Source organism: Poecilia mexicana, unplaced genomic scaffold, assembly GCF_051168715.1.
Source record: "Poecilia mexicana isolate PSO_F unplaced genomic scaffold, ASM5116871v1 scaffold_3, whole genome shotgun sequence".
NCBI lineage: Eukaryota > Metazoa > Chordata > Actinopteri > Cyprinodontiformes > Poeciliidae > Poecilia > Poecilia mexicana.
The window spans coordinates 6,846,148-6,871,463 of NW_028263372.1; the positions used below are offsets into that span (position 1 = coordinate 6,846,148).

At 41.5% G+C, this 25,316-nt stretch overlaps 1 protein-coding gene across 1 annotated transcript in view; it reads right to left on the reverse strand.

The window, feature by feature from the left end:
- Positions 1–1,504: 1,504 nt before the first annotated feature.
- The window catches only part of mmp15b (matrix metallopeptidase 15b), a 32,306-nt gene continuing 8,494 nt past the window's right edge, over positions 1,505–25,316 (reverse strand). Inside the window, exons 2-10 of the mRNA XM_014968773.2 lie at positions 23,139–23,287; positions 22,788–22,910; positions 22,365–22,672; positions 17,036–17,197; positions 14,818–15,002; positions 12,732–12,870; positions 8,879–9,029; positions 8,480–8,598; positions 1,505–8,281 (exon numbers count right to left, since the gene is read on the reverse strand). Of these exons, the coding sequence (XP_014824259.2) occupies positions 7,767–8,281; positions 8,480–8,598; positions 8,879–9,029; positions 12,732–12,870; positions 14,818–15,002; positions 17,036–17,197; positions 22,365–22,672; positions 22,788–22,910; positions 23,139–23,287 (1,851 nt within the window). The 3' untranslated portion in view covers positions 1,505–7,766. The remainder of the gene's footprint in view (positions 8,282–8,479; positions 8,599–8,878; positions 9,030–12,731; positions 12,871–14,817; positions 15,003–17,035; positions 17,198–22,364; positions 22,673–22,787; positions 22,911–23,138; positions 23,288–25,316) is intronic.

A 25,316-nucleotide genomic window follows, 5' to 3' on the forward strand; every position in this document is an offset into this window, starting at 1 on the left:
GAGACATAGAGGATTGGTGTTGATGTGGAGGAGACTAGCTAGCAGTGGAGGCCTTCCACACTCTTTTACTCCCACTTCTGCTGCTCCTGGTCAGCAGGGACTGAAGGTGTGGGTACAGCCTGGAGGTGTCTGAATGTGTCATTGGTGTTGTTAGGATCCTGAAACATTAGGAGTCTCTGCTTATCAATGTCTGGTGCTTCTCAGCCTCTGGGTTCCTGTTCAATTTTAAAAAAGGATGCAGATTGGTGAAAACTATACAATTCTTAAATGGTTTTCTTAGGTCAAATAATAAGTTCCTAAATTTGATCAACACAATAATTTTACTTATTTCCACAAAACCTTTTATTCCACAAGAGCGTTTACATGTTATCTCTGAGGATTGGAAACTTAACTTCTTTGTCTATATGGTCATAATTCCTTTTGTCAGTGGGTTAGACTTTATGTTAATATTCTCAAAGAAGTTTTTTTTTTTTACATCCCTTTCTTCTATGTATTTTATTTCATATTTGCTTCATTAACCACTTATTTGTAACATATGAATAACATGAAGTACATAATATCCAGAAACTTTGATCCATCAATCCATCTATGCATGCATTGGCAGATACCTAGCTAGATAGCTAGATGGCTAGCTAGCAAGCTAGCAAATTCTTGCTGGCTGTCTTATCTCTTGCTAGATAGCAACATTTTTAAAGTCCATTTGACAAAACATGAAAAGATTTAAAGGTTTTTTAGTATTTTTGCAAGGCACAGTACATGTTTTTATTTTGTGGTGTTTGTTTTTTTGTTTGTTTGTTTTGTAGTGATTTATTTTTATTTTCTGGGAAGAATGATCATTTTTAAAAATGGGTCAATTTGGCTTTGATTATTTTGATTGTTAGCCCTGGACATAGACACAGGAACCCCCTGACACACGCCTCTATTAGTCAGATAATTCTCTGAGGGGTTCAGATGAAGACAAAGGAAGGATTTGACATGACGATTAGACAATTAGTACAAATGAGCAGGTGGTATTGTTTTTTTTTGCTGCAGCCACAAACACATTTAATCAAACTCTGCTGCTTCTGTGTTGCAATTCCAGTGTTGGGACAAAACCCTCAGTGGTGCAGCAAACAATGAATTTCCTCTCAGTGTGATTCCTGTGTCGTTTCGGCTTCTTACAGGCTGCTTCAGCGGCTCGCTGGCTTCCTCTCAGCTCATGTGGCTTCCTGGCATTCTGCCAGGCTGTTTCACCCCCACCATAAGGCTTCCACTGCCCACAAGACCATTCTGCTGCCTGTCCCGTGTGAGACAGGAAGCTGGGCCCTCCTGGACAGTGACCTCACCACAGGAAGAGAGGAGGGTGTGTGCTGTGTCGGTGTGTGTGTGTGTGTGTGTGTGTGTGTGTGCGTGTGTGTGTGTGTGTGTGTGTGTGTGTGAAATCGTAGTTTCTTCTGATAAGCCCTGAAGCATTTTTGCTGCTTCAGCTGCTCCACAAACAAGAAAAAAAAAGCTTAGGACACCATTCTTCCTTTTCTTAGAGCACTTTTTAATGTGTACATGTCCAGCATGGCTTGTTAACACACTAAACTAGAATTGAACACAACACAAATGTAAAAAAAAAAAAAAAAAAAAAAAAAGGCTTTCTAACAAAAAAAAACATCCAAAATATTCATTGGAATGTTATAAACAATGAAATAAAAACACATTTTCCACATTATCTCATCTCAGGCAGAGATGAAACTGAAATTCTTTATTTTACAGAAAATAACAGAAACAAAGAGTCAAACGGCATGAAGCCAGTCTCTACTGTAGCTGCAACTAGAGGATAGAGGCAGTTTTATTAGGTCGCCTGCCCACCAGTCTTGAGTGTCCTTATGAGGCATGATGATCACTCATCTGTTGCACTCTCAAGGCTCTGAAAGTCATTTTTAAGCCTTCGTTTCTGTTCCATTCCATGGAGAGTTAGTGGAGTGGCCATTTAAAATGAGTGGTTTCCAAGTGGATGGGCTCAGTGAGCAAGCTGAGGGGCATTCTGGGAAAACAGGAGAATCTGGGCAAACCGCAGTCCTCTGGGGTCCAACTAATCTAGACTACAAAAGCTGACTTAAGTGAAAAGTGAGGCAGTATGTTCTTCGGATTCTTTGCTGTCCGTCCGTCTTCAGCGGAGGTGTGGTGACAAAGACAGAACTGCACGGAGAAACCGGCTGATGACCAGACAATGCACTGGACACCAGCGCTACCTGGTCACACCAACAACAAACGACACTCTCTGGTGTGGAAGTTACTACTGATGGAGGAAGAGTCAGTGAAATGTTTAGAAATAAAACTGGAGGAAGCATAAAAGGCAAATGAAGACGATCAAAAGGAAACATTTTGACTTGTTGAGATGTGTCTGCACTTCATTCAGGCCGCTGCGTGAAGTCAGACTGACAGGAAAGCTGGATGAACTGAAGCGACGTGGCTGCGTTTGAGCTGATTGATGTTTGAACTGCTCTAAATTGTGGAACATGCTGGATTCAGAAATCTTAATGTTGAGGCATCATGTGGCTCAGTGACAGAGCTGTTCTGGACTGGACTCTTGACCCATGTACTGCGTGTCGTCCTCTTATCTCGTCATCCTTCCTCCTGCTGAGCTTCTAGTGAATGAGAGCCACATGAACCAAAGGAAATGTTGGCAAGCTTTGGGACATTTCAGGGTCTAAAGTTGCTAAGGAACACACAGAAGCTGACAAAACTAAAGGTGTGTTTTGACAATTAGACGTGGAACTCTTAAGTATCCAGACCATTTTTATGCCATCAGAGGAGACGTCATGGTGAGGTGTTGACTCAACAAGCCCCTTATACTTGGAAGTGGCTACATATAAATGCACCGTTTTTGCCCCTCCCCCCCCAAAAAAAACAAAAAACAATAACATAAATGATAAATGCAAATATATTATTAAAATCGAGGTTTGCCAAAAACGGCAGACCACATCTTAGTGGAAGCTGGATATCAGGTACAGATCTCCGATTGGTCCGCCTCTAATTGCTGCCTTCTAAATAACGGTGGACTGGAATCGGAGGCGTCAGGCTTTCTGTGCTGAAAGCTGGGCTGTCGGGGCTGAGCCAGGAACGCTCAGCATGCTGTGTTTACACAGAGACATCCTGAGACACATGAAAGCTCAGCATGACCGAACCTTCCCCACGCTGGCATCTGAGACCCTCAGAGTGTACCGCCTGCTTCCTGGTCCAGGCCTTAAAGAAAGCAACAGAGCTGACAGGTAGAGTGTTTCTTTAAGCAAATTCAGTCACAGCTGATCTAAAAACAGGCCGGACCGCTTTCCTAAAGGGAAGGTGGGCTGAGATTGGGTTGAGGGAGACAATAATGTTTTTGTGCGAGTATGCATCCAAGGAGAAGGAAAGAAAAATGGAGGGAGGGGAGAGTGAGAGAAAGAGAGAGGAAGAGAGCAGGCCATTGTTGTGATGATTCCTCTGGGCTTCCAGGGCCGGGCATGCAGAGGGGGTGGAAGATTTACTATCAGAAAATAGAGCTCACTGATGGAGAGTAGGGCTGATTAACTGAACACTTCAACACGCGCATCAATCACCTCTGACAAGAGTTCTTTCAATACTTCTCTCGCGCTTGGTGTCCAGAGACAACAAGCGGGACGGAACAACGAGAAGCTGCTGAAACCGGCAGAGCGCGGCGATCTCTGAGGCGCAGCGGCTCGTTCAGCTTCCCGCTGGCTCCCCGCTCTTTAAAGTGGTTGTTTGGAGGTCACAGGAAAGGCAGATTGATGAACTCTATCTGCTACTTAGTGTCTAATGCGGTGAGTGTGCACTTTCTGAGCCTGTCCAGACACTGGGATGTCTGAGTACTCGCAGATGTCCCAGCTGGACCAATGGGAGCAGAGGACAGGAGAGGACGGTGCTTTTAGTGCTGATTAGCTGCGTCCGCCAACCACTCCCCCTCTGACAACTTACTAATGATGAGGGGGGTGAGAGATGGACACAGGACACCGTTTCTAAGCAACCAGGATTGACTTGCCTTAGATCAATCTCCAGGTTCTTGTCAGGCTGAGTGTCCCGTTAACTGTTTAGGTGTCCCACCAACACAAGCCTTCACCTTAACCCTGCAGTGGGCCTCGGGGTCAACGGCCAGACTCAAAGCTATTCCTTCCTCTTCAACCTTTGCACATTTTGTTTTGCTGCAATCACAAACGTCTACATATTTTACAATAATTTACTGCTATATGATTTAAAACTTAAGTTAAATTTGTTTTTGTTGTTGTTGATATGCAAACATTTTAGTCCTTAGAAATTCCCACTTGGTGGAGACAAACCTCAGAAGACTTGAAGCTGTAACTGCAGCAAAATGTGGTTTCCACCGTGCATCGACATCAGGAGCATGACACGCTTTCCAGATTTACTTTATGAAGGTCTGTCACATCAAATACCAAAAAGACACTGATGTTTGTGATTGGAGAGTGACAAAATGTGAAAAAGTGCAAACAGTATACAGAAAGTGGTTTTACTTAAGCAGCGAGTGAGAGACGTCTAGAATAAGTCTCTTACTGACTGTGAGTTTCCAGGACTCTGGTAGAATTTCAGACAAATCTGCCTCCCATCGCCCCTCCTTCTTCTTGTTCTCCTCTTCCGTCCAGCCCTCATTATTCCTGAGATCTACGCTTTGTAGCCTCAGGGAGGCAAAGTTAACGTCCTTCCCCTCCCGTCCCTTCCCCCCTCCTTTGTTTCAGCTGTAGGACGGTCAGACACTCCCCAGTTACATCTGAGCAACCTGACAAAGCTCCACCCATCACTCCACATGCTCCTTCCTTATAGATAAGCCTTTTTTCATTTGCGGTCAAGCTTGACCCAACAGTTTGACTCACCTTTAGATGCTAAATCAGAGTAATGATAAGAAACCATTTCTTTCAGAGGACCTCAACTCAGATTTACCGCTAAACCACAATGTGACAGTGGAGATACTAACACCAAACAGTAAGCTCATTTCACAACCTAAATTAGTCATTTTTTAGTAAGTCAGTTTTCATGTCAAGAGACAAAACAAACCGTAACATATGGAAGGTTTTTTTTGGTTAGCAGTCTTTCTTTCAAAGTGTGAATAAAGCTTCACTTTATCTAAAAATCTAATTAGACTACAACTGCGCTGAGGCAAAATAAGCAATTCCACACTTGCTGATCATGTTTAATTTGCCCTGCAGGGCTGATCCAATGACTTTTACAAAGACTTCATTCTTTGTTCTTGCAAGATGAAAAAGGAGCAAGGAGCTTTCCGATACGGGGGCACTTAAGGATTTAAGGGAAAGGTCCAGGGGGTTAACGGCATTTTGTGCACACCTGCTGTTTTTCATGAGGAGGATTAGCCTGTGCTCACATGAGCCCACCCTGGTGTGTCCAGATACCCCACTGTTCTGACACCGAGATCGCAGGTCATCATTGTTGATTTGTGCTCGACAGACAGGCTGTTTGGGAGTGTGTGGAACATTAGCTGGGCCCTGCTACGGTTTAAGGTTAAGGTTCTCTCAGATAATGAATACTCCCCCTCGTGTACAGCACAAAGGAAATTCCTGATTGTTGACAGAGAAGAGGCAGACTCAGGATAAGTCTGTCCTGAATGTAAAGGGAACAGGTTCTTCTTTGACTCTGTTTACCCTGAAGGACAGAGAAGTCTTTACATTTGTTCCCATATATGGGAAGAAGTATGGTCCAGCCAGCTGAGAAGAAGCTAAAGCAGGAATGCTAAGCTTTGCTTGATAATGCTCAACATTTACTGCAACCTGAATCTTATTTTAAGTCATGATTTCTAGATTATGAGATTGTAGATCTGTAATTTATTCATCACTATTGTGAAAAGAAGATGAATGCCAGTGCTTTTCAAAAAGACCATATAAATATCAGAGTTTTAGCCTGATTAGCATGTTTGTTTCGTGCTTTTGAGATCTGTCGCAAATAAAATTAGGCACTACCCTAACATGGCCTGTGGAGGTTAGGAGAACTACTGGCACAGTGAAGCTTTTCTGATTTGCTTTGAGGAACTAATGAGATGCAAAGCTAAAACAAGCTAACAGACGTTAGCACACAACAAGTGGATGTTTTGCTCACTGTTTATGTTTTTATTTTTTACAGCTATGACCATATTAAGTAGAATCCTCCTAGTCGGAAGCTAAAGATGTTAAACTTTGCCTGAATTGTGAATTGGGTTTATGAGGAGATATAGCAGAAACTACAATGGCTGGCAGTCTTTGTTTCTATGATGATTTCTTTTTTTTCAAATCTCACAGATGAACAGCACAAATATATATTTTCTTTTTTGCTGAAGAAAGATGACAAGCGAACAGCTGAAATTAACCAAAGTTGATCGAATATAATAAATCAATTACACAATATAATTGTGATTTCTGCTGTGATTTTGTTATTTCTGTGTGTTCCTATTCAACAAACCACAAGATGGAAATCTTCTGCTCAACATACTGGCACAAATGGGATGTACAGCATGTTTGGCAGTTACTGTCTACGAGTGAGTCATTATATTCTGAGATTTGATCTAGTATAGCTCAAAGTCTCACTACTCCAGTTATTTTTACCAAAGTTATTTGAGAAATTGTGAAAAGAATTAAGCCTTTAGAGGGAGATGATACCGACATCAACATCACGTCGAAACTAAGGATGACAACCACGGCTAAATTAATCACCCAAAATTAATTTAGCTCTTGTTTTCTTTGTTGCTGTTCACCATTTCCTGCCAGTCGTGACTTTTAAAGTGTAATGCAGCCCACAGCTCCTCCATTGTGGTTTCCAGAGCACAGACAGTAGCTATGTGTGAACTAGGCCACTCGTCAATTCAACACCAAAACGAGAGGTTTCAACAAGTCTTAATTTGGAGCCATGTTTCCTGATGAAGAATCTCAAAGAAGTCTGATTTCTAAAATATGTGTCAGCATGAACATGGTGGATTCAGTTCTAAAGGAAAAAAAGGAGTCGCCAAGGTGTCCACCTGGTTCTTTCAACAACCCTGTAGAGCAGACAAGCAGATCCAAACTTTTTTGGGGGAGGGGCGGGGGACTAAAGTGATCAATCATGTAAGAAAAATCCAAAACCACCCTGGAAAACACCTGTCCTGTAACTGCCTGACTCAGAGGGTTTGAGCAAAGCCTCACATGAGATACAAAAATTTCCCAGATTTCAGCTGAAACTGTGTTAACCATTTCCAGTTAAACCCTGCAGCATGTCTTGATACACTACACTGCAGACAAGCATCTAAATGTGACGACAGAATTGATTATCAACCAAGCTTCAAACCCAAGTGCTCTGTCTACACGTTTGCTTACCCTTTGTGAGATGACATAAGCAGATGTTACGATATCCTCAAACAGAAAGCCCCGTTGAGATTCAGGGGAAGGAGGAGGGCCTTGCAGAGGAGACAGAGAGCAGAACAGCTTTCCTGGTTATGAACTAATAATAACAACATGAAGTCTCACACAGAAGGAACCAAAACAAAACATGAAAAAAAATGTGCAAAGTTCTGTCATAAATAGACTACAGTCAACGCACTGTAGAGCACCATGGGCGAAGGGAGGTGGTTAAGGTGGTGTATCAGTGTCTCTAAATGTAAGACATAATTTATGTTCGCTTGTAGTTTTTATCAGTACTGGATCAGCATGGATCTACTGCCACATTTACTAAGAGCTGCAGGAACCACTGAGCACAGATGGATCACCAGAAAGAGGTCTGGGTGAGAGGAGGGGAGGTATGTAAAGTTCAGAGCCTCCTCAAGCCAAGGGTCAGACCCAGTCCTGAAGGGAGCGCTTGCAGTGCACCAGCAGCCGCGGCGTCCCTTTACTCTGCAGCGTGTTGATGATGGCGTAGATCAATCCTAGGATGCACATCACCAGGACCAAAGGAATGGTCACCATCAAAATGTTCATGGTTCGTTCCTCGCTGTCATCCACCTTCAGCACCACGTCTACCTCATTGGTGTCTTCTTCCCGACCCTCAATGTAGTCTTCGTCCTTGTCCTTGTCCTTGTCTGAGCCTTTGCCCTTGTCAGAGTCTGTGCCTTCGCGGTCTGTCCCATCCCGTCCTTTGCCCTTGTCCGCATCACGGCCCGCGTCTGGGTTGAACGGTGGACGGTTTAGGTCTGGGTATTTGCGTCCAGAGTCGGTGTCTCTGTCGGGATCCAGGTCCACACTGCAGCCCATGAAGTCTCTCAGGATGGACTTGGGATAGCCTGGTTCGCTTTTCATACGCTGGTTATCAAACTTCCAGTACTTGGAGCCCTTATAGAAGAAGGTGTATGCTGGAACATGCAAAAACATCAGAATGTGTCACCATAAAAAGCAAGACATGTTTATCTTTTTCACTTTCAGCTGAAACACTGGCGATATTAACTAACGGTTGCTCAAGACTTGACACACCCCGATTCTTTGTTTCAGGCAAGTCTCAGTCTGCTACAGGCACTTCCACTCATACACACAAACACACACACACAGCTCACCCCCATCATCACTAAGGAAGGCCCCCTTGGGAGAAGAAGGCACTGAAGAGTCCCAGACATCGATTGACTTTGGGTAGCCCCTGTCAGCAGACTGTGACGTCTCATCAAAGCGCCAGTACCTGAACAAAATGGCGGAAAGAAGGTTTTGCTTCTGGTTGTAAACTGTCTACAGAAGGTCAAACTAGACTTGATACTCCTGCCATGTTTGTATTTAAACAGCTCATAGAGAACTGAAAACTTCTCTAAATCAGCTGAGGTACATTTAGCTCAAACTGCACATTTTGGCACTAAAAGAAGATTCAGGACATTAGCACAATGAGGTGGATATGTTGTCTATGCATTATTGATGGTGACGTATTTAATCTAAATGCATCATTGACAGACTGAAGGCTACTTTACCTGTCTCCTTGAAAGAAGTAAGTGTAGCCGGACGGTTCCCACCAGATTGCGGTGTCTATCCGGTCGTAGGGAATATCTCGACCATAATCAACCAGATCGAGAGGGTAGCCCGGCTCCAAGTTTGCCTCCCTGAAGAGCCAAAATCTGTTTCCTGATGAAGACAAGGGGAGAAAGGAGAAGAAATCAGGTTAGTTTTCCTTCACAGGCAAATATGACCTACATAACCTCAAGTACTTTGACATATAAGGAAAACTTAAGTGCAGATGTGAGCTTTTTTGCACTGGGAAAGGCTCAGAAATACATGCGCTCATCCATGCGTTTCTGGTAATTCAAGTCAAGAACAGTCACAGAAACCCAGACTTTATTTATGCAAGTTTGTACATTATAAAAATGAACAAATTATGTGTTGTTAAGTAATCAGAATACACATCAACAGCGAGTATGGCATCACTGAGTAATAAGTTTGTGTTTGGCTAATAACACAAACTTATTAGCCGCTCCTAATGTATAATTATACATTAGGAGCGGCTGGTCTTCTGTCAGACTACAGCTTTATTCTCACTGAAAGAACGATTTTACTGTTTTAACATTAGGTTTTAAGGAGGAGGTGCTCAGTTCCAGTATTAAGTTCTTCTTTTTATTTTGCCTCGGTCTGCTTTACCCATCTTTCAGAGCTAACCACTCTAATATTTAGTATGCAACCCCTGGAAGCATCAGACGATTCCAGGGGTTGTTTTTGTACAATTCAGATCTAAATGTAATCGATTCTAGAAAAAAATAATTATTCAAAGATACTAATTTACATTACAATCCATATAAAATGACCCATTCTCATTTACCCAAATTAAGCAACTTCTTTCTCCAACAGCCCCTCGCGAATGCATCCAGAAAATACAAATGCAACGTTTTTTAGTCAGCAAAATTAGACTAACAGGAACAAAGATGAAATCCGTAATGCTACAAGCTAACACTACAAGTGACCCTGACGCCTGAAAGCAACTTAAAAAGGTCAGTGTTAACACTTACACAAAGTATCTTACCTACTGTTTAGACAAATAGCAAAGTGACACTTTGTAATTGTGTATTTTTCTTAAAGAGGGCTGAATTTTTTGGTTTTGCGTTAATTAGAGAGGTTAAAGGATTGCCTCATTGTGCCTCACAATGTGAGGCACAATGTGCCTCATTTAGTGTGAAATTTGAGTATCGTTAAGTTTGACTCATGTCTTTATTTTCGAACATCCCTCTACAAGCCCAGCAGGTTTTGTCTTGGCAAGCTGACTAATGCATAAATATATCAAGAGCTTGTCATTTTGGCCCTCTGCCATTTCATAACACTTTTTTGAGAACAAGATAGAGCTATCTGCGATGGGATATTTTGTACCCTCACTGTGTCAATTTCCACAAGTTAGAGGACATTTCAACTGACGCTTCAAAGTCACTGTCGTTGTCTACTGTACAGAAATGTGGTCACTTCCTGTCAGTAAGGCAAGATCCACTAGCAGGAAGTTGCTTAGAGCTATTTTGATCAGGGGAAATAATCTGTCATAGTCTATGAGAGAATTGATTTCTGACATGAAAGTATGAAAGAATGAAATAAGAGTGTGGGTATAAAATGGGGGGAATAAATTGGGTACCTTTGCTGCAATTACAATGAGAAATTACACAGTTCAGTTGGGCCAGCAAGAGGAAAATGAATGAGTCTGTAATCCATAAAGATGAAAAACAATCAGTGAAGTTCAGACTGACAGTTGACATTACTGACGATTCATTTTATTGGTGACTGATGTACAAATGTTGTCAAATACAGCAAAATGTCTGCTAACCGAGTCACTGCAAGATGTAGAACAGTAATTGGCATTTACATCATTCTTGGCTCATTTCACATAAACACAAGCATAAGAGGAAAACTGACTGATCGGATGGGCGTTTTTTTTTGTTTTTTTGTTTTTTTTTCTAGGAATATACGTCCCTTCTTCGTATTGAGCCGTGAAGTCTGACGTTCTGGCCAGTGCCTTTTCTCCTTGTCTGGCCCTTCCTTCACTAATGGCTCGTAGCCAAGTGTCACACTGAGAGGCTCGCCAATGACATCATTCTCCTCATTATCAACAGCTGCCCACAAAGCATGCAGTCCATCAGAGTGAGGCAGAGCTAAAGGCTAAACGCTTCCTTTTTCATTCAGCAACTTCCATTGAGAGATATAAAATGCTATCTGCTCTCTGAGACTGACAGTATAAAATAACAGGCAGTACAGAGAAAGATTTATGCAGAATACATTACATACTGTAGTTCTCTTAGAGGGAAACCAGAAGGTTCATAAGCTTTTCAAAGAAGTTCAGTGACAAATGTGTAGTTCAGAATACGGAGAGCAGGACACAGTTTTGATAATGACTGCCATTAAAATTAAATGGATTGTACATTTTCAACAAATCTGAATATTACATTGTAGAAGTTTGTGTTAGTGTACAATTATTACTGTTAGTTAGCTTAGCTTTGGGGTCTAATTTGACTTTGACTTTAATTCAGGTGTATTGGAAGAGGGATGCATCTAAAAGTTGGGGGTATAAATTAGGCCCAGGACTTTAATGTGTTAATTTCGATTGATTAATTAATTACACAGATCTTAATGCGTTAAAATTTTAACGCAACCATCTGGAAGATGTACTCAGAATATTTGAGTACAAAAGTTCCAAGTGGAACCTTTGTACTCAAATGTTTCTAGTAAACCTGTAAATCTGAAGCACAAGCTACATCTGCAAATAACAGCAAAGAGACAAAGCAGGCTTCTCTTGGCCCACTAGGGGTTCCTTTTTGCTTCAATAAAATGACCAGATGGGATGCTGGAAAAGACTATTGTTGTGTTTAAGTTGTGCTAAACACAGTTAGGCTATCGGTGAAGATATTCAAGCCTAAAATTGCATCTCAATACTAAATATGTAGCAGCAGCACCGACGTCCCCAACGCTAATGTCAGTGACCACAGTCCACATTTCTAAAGAAGGGTTTTTTCAAAGAAGTTCCATGAATAATCAGGGATTCCTGAAACACTAAAAATCTGAGTAGGTAGAATAACACTTTGCACCAATGTGATGGTTAGAGAACCTGCATAACAGATTCAAAACATAGACATATGTTGAGCTCATATGTCTATTTATTCACTAATTTTTCAGCAAAAAGGGTTTTTGAATTGAAGATTTTGCTTATTTTGTTGACATATGGTTTTCGACTAAAATCTGATTAATTAATTCACTCAAACATCTACATCAGGCCCCACCACTATTTAAAGTCGTCTTGTTTGTGAAAACTGATTTATGCATCAGAGATCAGAGATCCACTCATCAGGCTTTTCCCATATGATCCCAATTTGGAGTCTAATTGGTTGATCCCAGTTTTGTCCAATTACTTTCCTCCTACAAACAACTGTAAGGACCTAACAAGAAGAATGTGCTGAAAGGTCTTTGGTTTGGTGTGATACTTTTGATTCCAGAAAATGAAGGGATTACAAGATTGTTCCCATTTATGCACCAAAGCATAAGAGCATGCTGTTGGTTGTAGACAGAAAAATGGTGGAAGTTCTTAGTTTTGATGGATTTTCTGATCACCACCCAGAGCCAATCAGTGAAAATGTGCTGATCTTGATCTCTGACCAATTCATTGCTGTATCTCCACTTTTTATCGCATAAAAACACATTACTCCAGGCAATAACTGGTTCTTTCCTGTTATTTCAAGCATGGAGAAAAATAATACATAATAGCAATGGCTGCAGTAAAATACCTGTTAGAATTATAACACTGTCTTTTAGCATGAGAGCCCTGGGCAGCATGCTTCAGTCTGTCTTTGGAAACTTTCTGCTTACCTTTAAAGAAGACGAACCGGCCGTCGTGTCTCTCGTAAGCGGCATCGATGTCGCCGGGCAGACCCCTCCAGAAGTGGCCAATGGGCATGGGGTAGTTATCCAGGACCCTGTTCCTGCGCACCCTCCAGAACCACCGACCCTGCAGGGTTCAACATCGTGGGTGTGAGTCGTGGCATTACTTAGAACATGCTAGAAAAAGCAGCTTCTGTTCGTCTTCACACCTTTAAAACACATCAAACCCAATGAAACTACAAATTAATACACGCTGTATTAAAAGGGTACAAATAGATCCAGACCAATATTTTTCACTGGTCACCAAGCTCTTGTAGCACTGAGGTCACACACACAGCAGTGTGTTCAAACTCTGCGGTTGTTATGCCAATTAAACTGAGCGCTAAAGGATAACGAGAGCAGAACGGACAATAAAACAGCAACAGCAGAAAACTGACAGGCTAATAACAGTTTGATGGTTCCATCACAGCCCATTACTCCTCTCTCTGCTCGTTACTCTGCTGCTATATCGCATTTTTCATAAAGTGCTTTGTAATTTTCACTGTCAGGTTAACAGCTCAAAACAATGAAAATCACCACTGTCCCATTTTACACAATCATTTGGTAATACTTTGCCTTATGGGCATTAAGATCTCAGACAAATGCTACTGACTCCAGTAGACCTACTTTCACCAGAAGACTGTCTGATCGTTTCTAAGTGTTGAGTCAGCAGGAGAACCTTCTTGATCTGTAAAACAGTAAAATGCACGGCGCTCGGTTCTTTCTGGCAAACACACCTGGTTTCGTCCTTCATGCAGGACACAGGAGGATGGATTCATTTGTTTACCAGAGATTGATAAAAATCCGTCTTGAATGTCTGCCAGACTTTCAACGAATAACCAACAAATGTAATTAATACACAAAAAAACAGATGAACAAATTAATGATTGGCTACAAAATTATTAAAAACCTGATTTTCCCTATAAGTGAAGTAATTATGATTATTCAAAAGAAGTGAAACTCAGTAATATTTCTTAGTTTTGTTTTTGCTCTGTGTATGAAAAGGGGCAGGACTTTTCTTTATTAGTTATTTTAATGTGCCTCAGATCACGTTCAGATCAGTCAGCTGGCTGAGATGAAACCCTGAAGCGCAGAGCTAACTCTCTGACCGTGAGCAGCACACGTCCAGGCAGCCAGATGTCAGGCTACTGTGTCTGCTGCTCTGCATCAAACACACCTACTCTCTCAAATAAGAGATGCTCACAGACTGATCTGTGTGTTGGGAGGAGGAGCAGGGACCCACTCCGGAACAGACCTCTATAAATCTACTTTTCTTATGCAACTCTTGTCAAGAGACGACTCTTTCCTCGCTTCATGTTTTGTTACATTGGCATTTCAGCGGTTTCCTGGGATCCAGTGGAATCGCTCTTGGATATGTTGAGACACTGATGCAGCTACTGCAGCACCTCCTCTGAAACACACCATTACTCATGTTGTGCTGCTGCTCTCAGACTATCACCAAATAAGTCCTGGATACACCAAAACACAGCTAAGTGTTGCTGAAATTTCCGTAAACTCCAGCCCTAAAATGAATCCCGCGGACTTCTTGCATCAGTGACCGGTAAGTGTTGCTGAAGCACCAGCTGATTCATAATGACAAACCACCACAAGACTGGAGGTGCATAGTATCAAACAAATGTCTTCTGAGAAACATGAAAATCTAGCTGGGAGCAAAACCAGTCAACAGCCGAAGGATGGGATTGTATGTGAGCAGTCAGACAAAGCTAGGAGCTTAGGTAATAGCTTACTCATGTCTAATGCCTTTTAAATGTTTTGTGTGGGTCCAGAGGCTCCTAAAGCAAACACCTGAACACCCCCAACTCTTCCAGCAGGGCCTGTATCTCATAAAAGAGCGCCGGCCTGTTAGTTTACAATCCACAAAGCCCTGATTGAAAGCAGACCTGTTCTTGGGCGCGCCACACGTCCTTTCTCTTAAAGGACTCCAACTCTGAGCTCTGATTTTTTCTACGAGGAATGAAACCTCATGTCCGGTCGGGTGTTGAACCTGAACCTAAAGCTTCGTCAAAGAATTTACCTTAAAAACGAACATCTCTCCACGCAGCATGGCAACGGTGTCAAAGTTCCCCTCACATATATTAGGCCCATAGTGGTCGGGTCTGTCTGTGGTCCTGGGGCGGGGGGGATTCTGAGGTGGTCTGGGTTCTGGGCGGCGAGCCGGCACGGTGGGAAGCGCCTGAGTGGGAACGCCGTTGGGTTGACCTTTAGAGAGTCACAGAGCGGGGTCAGCTGAGTCAGCACGATGATCAGTATGTTCTCTGTTTGGTCTGCTTAACTTGCTGAAACTGATCCAAAGCAGAACACTTAGCAACATTTATGTATATGCCATACCATTTCTTCATATGTAAAGAAATGGTATGGCTGGACAATATGGCTGAAAAACAAATAAGCATTTCATATCATTTGATAGATAAATATTGATTCATTTTTCGTTTTAAATATCTGAAATACTGTCAAACTGGTGACGGGACCTTTCCTGTTTTATCCACCACAAATCTGGAACAAACTTCCAGAAAACTGGAAAACAGCCAAAACACTGAGTTCCTTTAAATCTAGACTAAAAACCCAACTATTTAGAACTGCTTTTGAACAATAATAATTGGGACATATCTGATGTGTACTGATGATCTTGATGATGGCACTCCTCAAAATGTAATTATTGTTACTAGTTTCCCAATTAGTGACTGTATGATGTTTATATGACTCCTTATTTTTGTGTTTTTATGATGGTATGCACTCTGAACTGCCTCGTTGCTGAAAGGTGCTATACCAATAAACTTGATTGATTGATTGATTGATTGATTGATTGATTGATTGATTGATTGATTGATCATATCTATTACAATATATTGCTATTGATGTACTGTCCACTCTGAGGAAATGGCTAATTTAATTCCATATAAATGACATAGCATATAAATTAACCTTTTGCTTACTAAATGTATTTATTTTTTGGAAATCCATCGTAGTAATCATTATTAATAATAAATTTTTGAAATGTTATTTATACTTTAAGGAATAAAATGGCAGAAAGTTGAAGACTAAAGCTTCTCCTTTGAACAAGACTAATTTATTCCTGTTGCTTGTGAAGATGTAAAAAGAGAAGTTAAGATGATTCATACATACTAAAAGCTGAACCAGCGCCTCACTAGAGCGTCCACACACCTTCAACTTGTTCACAGTGTGACACAACAGTAACATGATGCTGTGGGAAAGCTGGTCAAACCTCATCAGAATATGGCTGGAGATGGAATGCACACAAATGACTGGAGGTTACAAAACAATGGAGACTAGAGAGACTCCCCCATAGTTCATTCGAATTGACGCATGGTCACAAGGTTTCTGAATGTTTGTGTTCACAGACATGTTTCACACACTGCAGCTTCAGTATATATCACGCCCTGACCCAACAATGTCCCAATTTCTATCCAGGAGTTTTTAGCCTTTTGATAGTCTTATTATTATACTAGTTATATAGTGAAGAATCCTACAAACGTGCATAATTCCTCACCGCGTCACATAAACACTCCTCATAAATATTCGTGTCTCCTGCGGATCCATGAACCAGATAGTGGAAGACAAATATCAACATTGCTGACTCTGGATTCGTTTTGGGACTCTTTGCACAGAGCTCTGTGGAATTGTTTCCATGCGGGTCTGGTGTGGAGAATGGGAGGCGGTTGCCTGGATTTCAGCACTTTGGATGAAGTACGGGGGAACCTTAAGGTTGAGCAATTAGTTGCAGCGGTTTCGGTCAAAGATAGTCATGTGTTGGAGTTGCTTAGTCAAAATGTAGACATATCAAATTGAGAATTTGCAGCAAGACTTTGCAAACTGATTTTCTCAGACACTCCTTCCAATCTGACTCATTTTTGCTTCATAGCACCATAAAACACCTGCAGCTGTATTTGTAATAAAAGACGACTCAGAGGGGCACTCACCACACTCTTTAGATTTTTTATTTCTGAAAGCATTAGCATTTTAATAATAATGGATCATTATGTTTCCCCTTCACACTTCAGATTGCTTTGTTATATAAAATCTCCTAGTTTGTGGTTCTACAAAATGTAGAAAAGTTTAAGAGGGATCTATATTGTTCTACTTTTCTAAAAGCACATCCTGACATAACCTGGCCAAAAGTAAATAAATCCTTATTTCCAATACTTTTGTAAGGGAACTTGTATGAGTTTAAATGAGAATGAACTGAGTAGTGGAGTGGAAGGGTTAAAGGTTACCGTAGATCTGCTGTATGCCTTGTCGGTCGTCGTCCGGAAGCTGGAAGTTATCCGTCTCCATCCACTGGTAGAAGGGAGCCATGATGGCCAGGGGGTTACTGGAGTGCTCCAAGCCCAGGGCGTGGCCCAACTCATGGACCGCCACCAGGAACAGGTCATTACCTGGATCAACACAGAACACGTCAGCGGACAGACTGTAACCAGGAGCTAACCACTGAGCTGAGGATGTCTAAAAGAAACCTCAAAGAGATTATTTGGCTTCATAAAAAAAAAACTTTATTACTTTATTGATCCCAAGGGGAAATTAAATCAAGACTTACTTTTATTGTGCAGCTTTTGGGACAGAAAGAGGGAAATCGGTATCTGTCACGTTTAAGACAGAGTGTCCCTTATTTTCTCCTCCTCTCAGTGATCAAACAGACACAGCTATGCTAATGACAGCTGATATGAATCAGCACACATTCCTGTCCCATTAAACAGATCAAGGAAGTAATGACCCCATGCACACTGTGAAAACACAAAATCTAAGTATCGTTGGTCTAGTTACTGGTACAAATATCTCTTGAAATACAACAAAACTTACAGATAACTTTTCAGCAAGTTATAGGAGCTTGTTTTAAGTCAAGAATTTCTTAATATGTATTTAAAAATGTACTGGTTCCATAGGTAGAATATTTCAGTTACAACATGGGAACATTTTATTTTTATAAGTGAAATAATCTGCCAGTGGAACTAGTACCTTTTATCAATAATAAGGAATTACTGACTTAAAACAAGCTTCCTATTGTGCTGAAAAGTTACTCTTAAGTTTTGTCTTATTTCCAGAGTACGAAGAAATTTGCAGTAGGAGCTAGATCAAAAATGCTTGGTAATATTTTGAGTTTTTGCAGTGCTGCAGTGTACACGTTACACATCTCAGATCAGAAGAAGTCAGAGAGAGAGAAGGAGGGAGAGACTGAGAGAAGAGAGAGAGAAGGAGGGAAAGAGAAAGAGAGAGTTTTGTAAAGGTAAACAACAGATTTATCTCCAGCATGTTCCTGTAGGTTTGTATCTGAAGGGAAGCCAAAACAACGGAGGGTATTTCCTCTAACTCTATACCTCTTTGTTCTTCACCCGGTGCCGTGAACCCCAATGAACTTTGAACTTGCGAAGTGTTATGTCTGACCCATAATGAGCTGCACTGATTGGTCAGACTGGCATGAATGACATCATGTTTTAAAGAAAATGACAGTGACTTCACTGCTGTGCATGGACCAGAGGATAAAACACAGCGATCTGGTCTATCTGTTCATTTCCTCTCAGAAACACACACAGGGACACGGAGTTGCCCCCCCGCCCCCTGCCCCCCGCGCCCCCACCACCTTGTGTACTTTCCGAGTCACATGCAAGTCCTCATGGAATGCTGAGATACAGCAAACACTTCAGGGAGGAGAACAGCAACGGACAAGATAGAGTGCAGGAGATAGCTGGCGATGAACGAGGAGAGAGTGAGCTCTGGGTCGAGATAAAGAGGCCTTTGTGAGGTAACCGTGGCGACCCTTCAGCTGGACACAGAAAGGAACAGGAAACCTCAAATGTCTCAGTGCAGCTAGATGTTAGGCCAGTGAAGCTAAATCAGAGTTATGCAAGTTCACCATTTCAGTCTGTTTGCTTCTGTTGTACATGTGAAAAAGTATTCACTCCCTTACGTTTTCTTCTCTTCTGTTTTTTTTATTTTCTATCAAACTGAACGGTTTTAGATCATAATGTCAGGAAATGCTAAGATTCATTTATTAAGGCATGATTACTGTAGAACCATTAACATTCCTAAACAGAACAGGGCTGCAGCTAAGAATTATTTTAGTAATTGATTATTCTATCAATTGTTCTGACAATTCATTGATCAATCAGATAAAAATATGACAATAACTACTCAGTTACAAATTTAAACCCAATAAATAAATTCATTAAAGGGGCAGTATTATGTATTATGCCATTTTATAACATAATCAAGTAACTATGTTACATTCAGTAGTTACAAAAATGATTTATATGACATTAAAGACTCTCTACCTCCTAATTTAACGCCTTGACATTTTTGCCTCTGACTCTTTATAAACGCCTGCTCTTTCTGAAGCTCCGCCTTCATGAAGTCATCATAACATGGCTCCTCTATTAACCCTTTATCAACATTTTTATCAAGGCTGCACTGAAGCTGCTATAATGAGCTCAGCAGATGTGCAGTTCCACCAGGTGTTCGCTAATTGCTGCTGGCTAGTCTGAAGGAGCTGAATGAGGGAGGGCTGATCTGTGAGGTGGAAGCTTGGAAACTGCAGCTCTGAGGAGGAGCTGCATCTTGAAGGTGGTGCTAGGTCTCACCAGGTGTTTTGCAAAGCTGGTCGGTTGCTATGGAGAAAGTTTCTCCTCATAATGAGAAACTGTTTCGTTTTACATGTCGTTACAACCAGAAATTGGTCCTGAACTTATTTCCATTTATTGCCCGTAACTGGCAGCTAAAGGCGTCTGTCAGAACCTGTCTGCTCATTGCATGCAAAGTATTACATTGGGAAAGAAAATCTCTCGTTTTGAGCCGAAGGCCTGTTGTCATTTACTGTGACAACCACAGAAAGTTAAAGACCGCAAATGACAAATACCAGTGTTTGATATTTTCTAGGAAAATCCTGCAGTGTCACTGCTGCTCCAACCAAGCTAATTCTTGTCCTCTTTCGCTCACTTCTCCTGCCATCTCTTTTCCCTCTGCCTCCTCCTCGCCCTTTCTCACTGTCTGACTCTAATAATAAGTACATTAGCATCCGCAGCCTGCTGTCTATGGGTGGACCCGCGTGTCAGTGGAATCTGTCTGAATGATAGTAACGTAGCAGCAAGGCAAGCAGCCTGGCATCTTCTATTGTGCACTCTGATAGGACTTACTGTCACACAGCGTGACATGTACTAGTCCTGTAGGAATTTTGAAGCTGTGCAAGTCATGAATTTGTTCAAAAGCAGATCCAAACTGCTCAAATAAGTGGCAAACATGTGCAAAATATGTGCAGCCAGAACACATCATCTTACCGTAGCTAAAATTTGTTGTAAAAGTTTCAGCTAATGTTCCTGCTTATTCCCATTTCTGAAAGCAATGTGTGTGTTCTGTGTGTCAGAACTACCATCAAGCAAATGAAAGATGAATTTCACCACAGCTTAACAGCAAAGCTAAGGCGGAAGTAAACCTCATTTAACCTTCCAATGAGGTTAAATGTTCTTTTTATCTTTATTTGAGATGTCTTTATAAATATTTATGAATAGAGAGAGCAGATAAAACTGCATTTGTGAGGTAACTAAAAGACGCCATTCAGCTGGAGAAAAAGAAAGATTTAAAAAGTGCTGGAAGTGAAGCAAATGAAGCTTTTGCTGACCCTGGTGAGGTGTTTATCAGCGGTGTTTTATTTTAACTCCCTGTAGATCAGTTTGCCTTTGAGAAGTGTATTTGTCAAAAAAAAAAAAAAAAAAACGGGTTCCCAGAGTTCAAAAGGCTGAAGCGACACCTTGACAACCAAATCCGACCTACCAAGCCTGCTGCTCGTTTTGCCAATACTGGTCCTGCTGTACAAAAGCAGTGAGCTGTGTGATGTCTGCGTGGGATTTTTGGATGAAAAGGAAGAGTTGTTTGGTTCAAACCAGCAGGGCTGATCAGTCACACTGTGCATCACAAGGTTCACACCTCTAATCTTTGATTTAATAACACCGTTATTCACTTTTCAAAATACTTTGAGAGCTCACTCTGTGGCCAGGACTCTTCAACAGGGAACAAACTGAGGTTCACCCTCTGCTGTTTAAACCTTAAGTTTCATTTTTCTTATCCCTGTAAAATATAGGGTTTGAGGAAACTGTTAATTTGGTATAACATTCAATATTATCTAAATTACTGCAGGACCCAAAAAGAAAAAAAACATAAGCTACAGTCATATTCAATAAATAAGAATATATGACACGATGAGTCTCGTTTGTCAGATTGAAAGTACCTTTTGAAAATTACAACAGGTATTAGGTATATTTTTTATTAACCCCACATTTCTGTTGTTATTGGTCTGATGTTATATTCTACTTTTAAATGTCATGTTTTTTTATCAACTATAAGTGGAAAATCATCTTAATTCACAGAAGTAAAGGTTTTCAAATATCCATTTGTGTCTAATTAATCTATATAATGTGTTTCACTCGGTGATAAAGTTCATAAAATAAATGGACTTCAATAACATTGTAGCTTATTAAATGGCTCTGCGTGTGTTCACATTAAAATTGTCACAATCAGGTTCTGGATCAACTTCAGCTCAGAAGGCTCACGCTTTCTGAAAATGCACTGCTTTTCATCCATAACCCTCCTGGAAGGCAGCAAACATTTCATAATTAAATGTGTGTGTATGCATGCGTGTGTGTGTGTGTGTGTGTGCGTGTGTGTGTGTGTGTGTGTGTGTGTGTGTGTGTGTGTGTGTGTGTGTGTGTGTGTGTGTGTGTGTCAAGGCAGATAGTAATTTGGTTGTACTTTGCTTTAAAGCTGTTTAAGTAGCGTGGCCCAACAAGGGGAGCGGTCTGCAGATCCCCCCGGGTGGAACACTCTCCCACTTACTGTGGCGTTCCACCGTCCCTGTGATCAGCTCTGAAACATCCCACACACACACAGGCGCACACAAACCCAAATAAGAATCTCTAAGCCCCAAGCTCTGCATGAGGCTAGATTTGGTATCTGCGTCAGGAAATGTAATTAGTTTTAGGGGTTGTGTCGATGACAATATGACAGCTTAAAGGAGACGAGGTAAGGGTTAGACTTTGATTTAAGTCCTTTAAAGTGGAAAAGAATCTGAAACTTTTCTGCGTTTTAGACCGCAACCCTCTGAATAAATGGTTTGGTAGCCATGATTTTTAGACAAAAAATATGAATTGGCAACGCAATAAGGAACTCCAGGAACAGTGGTGCGGATTAGTCACAATCTGTGTTACCATCCAGTCATGAGTTTGAAGTAAACTTTTGAAAGGTTGCAAAAATAAAAAAAAAGGAAAAATGTGAGCTAGGTGTGTTTCCATCTACTGGTTTGGAGTGAATCAACCATGCTAGGCGAAGCATAATTTTGTTAGATATTGACGTTACATTTTGTTGTAATAAACAATACGTAAGCTTGTGAACCAGCATGGACCACATATGTCAGAAAAATGGAGAGAATCCTCCCATCCATGCTGGAGGTTTGAACTTAGAATTTGTTTTCAGTTTCATGCCTCTGGTAAAGCACAAACCTACAAGTGGTCATCATGTTTACGAGACATTATGACTAAAATCCTTAAGTCCGTGATTTATTACCTTGCACATTGTGGTTCCCAATGGTCCAAGGTTCATCAGCATCAAAGTGTGTGTCCCCTCCCATCCCGGGTCCAGGGAAGTAGGCGTGAGCCAGGAAGCCACCCTCCCCGTCAAAAGGAGAGCTGTCTCCGTGAAAACCCGAAGCGAAGAAAATCATGATGTCCGGCTCCTTTCGGCGTCCATATTTGATTTCCTGGTAGGGGATTTCATCAAAGGTCAGCGGAGTGACTCCCTCCCAGACCCTGAAGGCTCGCCGGATGGCCTCGTATGAGTTGTACTCTCCGATTTTAGGAGTGTAGTTCTGAATGCTGAAGGGGCACGAAGAGGTAGAAAGAGTGATTTAGTCAGATTAGAGAAGTAAAAGAAAACTCTGAAGTGACTGTGGAATTCGCTGCACTAAAGCAGTCAGTTTCTTTCTGTTACCTGTAAGTGAGATGGCTCTTGCTCCATTTATGTCCAGTGAGCGCGTAACGCTTCCGACGCACGTTGGTTTTGATCTGCCCTCCGAACTTGTCAGGCACACCGCAGCGGGGTCTCTTCATGGCGCTGAGCAGGTTCAAAGAAATCAGAAACAGGAAGGAGAGCTTTTCAAATATGGAGGACCCAAGTGAGAAGATGAAAGGGAGCATGACGTTACAAGCCCTGCTATGTTTTCTTCAAGTCCCCGACATTGTAGTTGTACTTTCATGCTTCCACCGTACAGCCAAGTCAACCAATGGTTTGTGTGTTTTTGTGAATGAGAAGGTCTGTGTGTATAGAGCTGTCAGTGCTGACCTGATGGTTTGAGCGTCCATCTGACCAGTGACCTCCAGACCGTAGAAGCGTTGCATGTCACTGACGGCGTTGGACAGGATCTGAGCTGATCGCATGGTGGACATCTGTCGGTTGGCCTGGGGTAGGTACCCATACATCCTCAGCCATGACTAGACGCAAAGAAGAGAAATACATTTGTAATTATTGTCTGATCCTTAGAGTTCATCCAGACACATTTTCCTCTGAGCCTGTTAAGCCAAAGAGTTTTACAAACTGAGCGGATCACAATATGTCGTTGTCGGAATTTTCTGCTCGATAAACACTTATGTAATCATAACACACCCCTTTTTTTTATTGGAACTTAGACCAACACAAAGAAACGCCTGACTGTGAACTGCAAAGGAAATATTCCTGCTGAGGTAGAAAAATGATCATCCAGAAGGGAGGGGCCATTCCAAATGTTACTATAAAGTGTCACACTTTTTAAAATATGCATTTGGAAGACATAAAGTTTTTGAACTTTAACAACACATAGCATTCAAAATGTTGTAACAAATAAAATCAGAAATATATGGCTAGGGTTTTTTTTAGCCTCTTGCACAAACAAGCCCAAACACACAACCAGAGCAACTATGTAAAATTTTAGATAAAAACATAAATGTGTGTTGGAATTGCGCAGTTCAGATCAAAATCCCATTAAGAACCTGGCTGAACTTCAAAGTTGTTGTTCATGGACCCTCTCTTCAGCAAATATGGTACAAAATTCTGTTGTTATTGCAACAAAGGATTCTAAAGCATGTTGACTATTATTAGTAGAGAGTTCAATGCAAATGCAAAACACACTTTCTGGTTCTCACTTGTAGAAAACAGATTGACATTGGGTTGCATTGGACGTACTGACTGTAACAGAGTGAGGCCCACTGCACTGTGGGAATCTGTAGGAGGGCTGGTGGGGGTTTGGTGGGACTGACAGATATGAGGGAGAAGCTGTGATACTTGACCCAATCACAGATGACGCAAAGTCTGCCCCACCTGTTCTACAGAAACCCAATACGGCAGGGGCATGCACTTACTCTCCTGCAGAAAGCCCAAACATACTGGACGGCTGGGACAGTAACATAGTCTTACACATGGACACACACCCAGTGGTGGTGCGAAAAAGAATAAAACAGAAAGCTGTGCAGGCCTCAGAATCACACCCATCTTTCACAGAAGACAGTGATGAAGGTCTCTATTTACTTACCCACTCCTTTCAGGCCATGGAACAAACTCTGCTCTTTCAGTCTAAGTGCTCTGATCACATATCTGTGCTGCTTCACAAACCGGCTGGTGAGGGTGAAACCATTCCAGACAAAAAAAAAAAACCTCACTCAATAAAGCCTCCAAGGAAAACCCCCTTTGATTTAATTCTCCCTTTTTTCCCTCTTCAGTTCCTACAGTCTATTGAAATTCAATATGCTCAGTGTTATGGAAAGGTCAAAGGGGAAGGTGTGCAGCAGAGAGGAAGTGGTATTACCAACTCCTTCCTGGGGGATCAAATTAAAAATATCTGTCAAGTCAGTAACATCCGACCTGAGCTTCACAAACCCTCACAGCAACGCAACGCTTCGCCTGCATGTGTTCTCCTTCCATTACACCAACCTCTACACTGTAACTGGTGTAATATCATGCCTAACTGACCAATCACTGTAGAGTCTGACAGATGACCAATGTCCAACACCAAACTTTCGTCTTTTCCCAGCAGTTCGGGACAACAAACTCAACATGAAGGTCATGTTTTTATAAATACATCATGTGCTCAACAAGAACGGTCTCTAATCATACTACATAAGTGTTACCAATGTAGCTCAAGAGGGCTAAAATGTTGAGTTTGTGTTGAGTTCATATGTCTATTTATTCAATTCTTTAAGTTTTTAGTGAATTTAACAAGATGGCTTCAAGAAAAGGAGTGTTTGGAGTTTTCTGCACCTGCAGCACATCCCTGCCTTCACCTGTTGTTGCACATTGCCAATCAATTGGATATATCAGGACTACTACACTTTTCTACCCTTGCAGAAAAAAAAATCTTTCCATTCACAAAAAAAGATCAAACAGTTGTGGAAACATAACTTTTCTCCTACTGAAGTAACACTCTGGTATGTGAGTAAAGCAGCTGAAACTGGATGACCTGTGATAAACATTAAAAAACAAAGGTCAAAT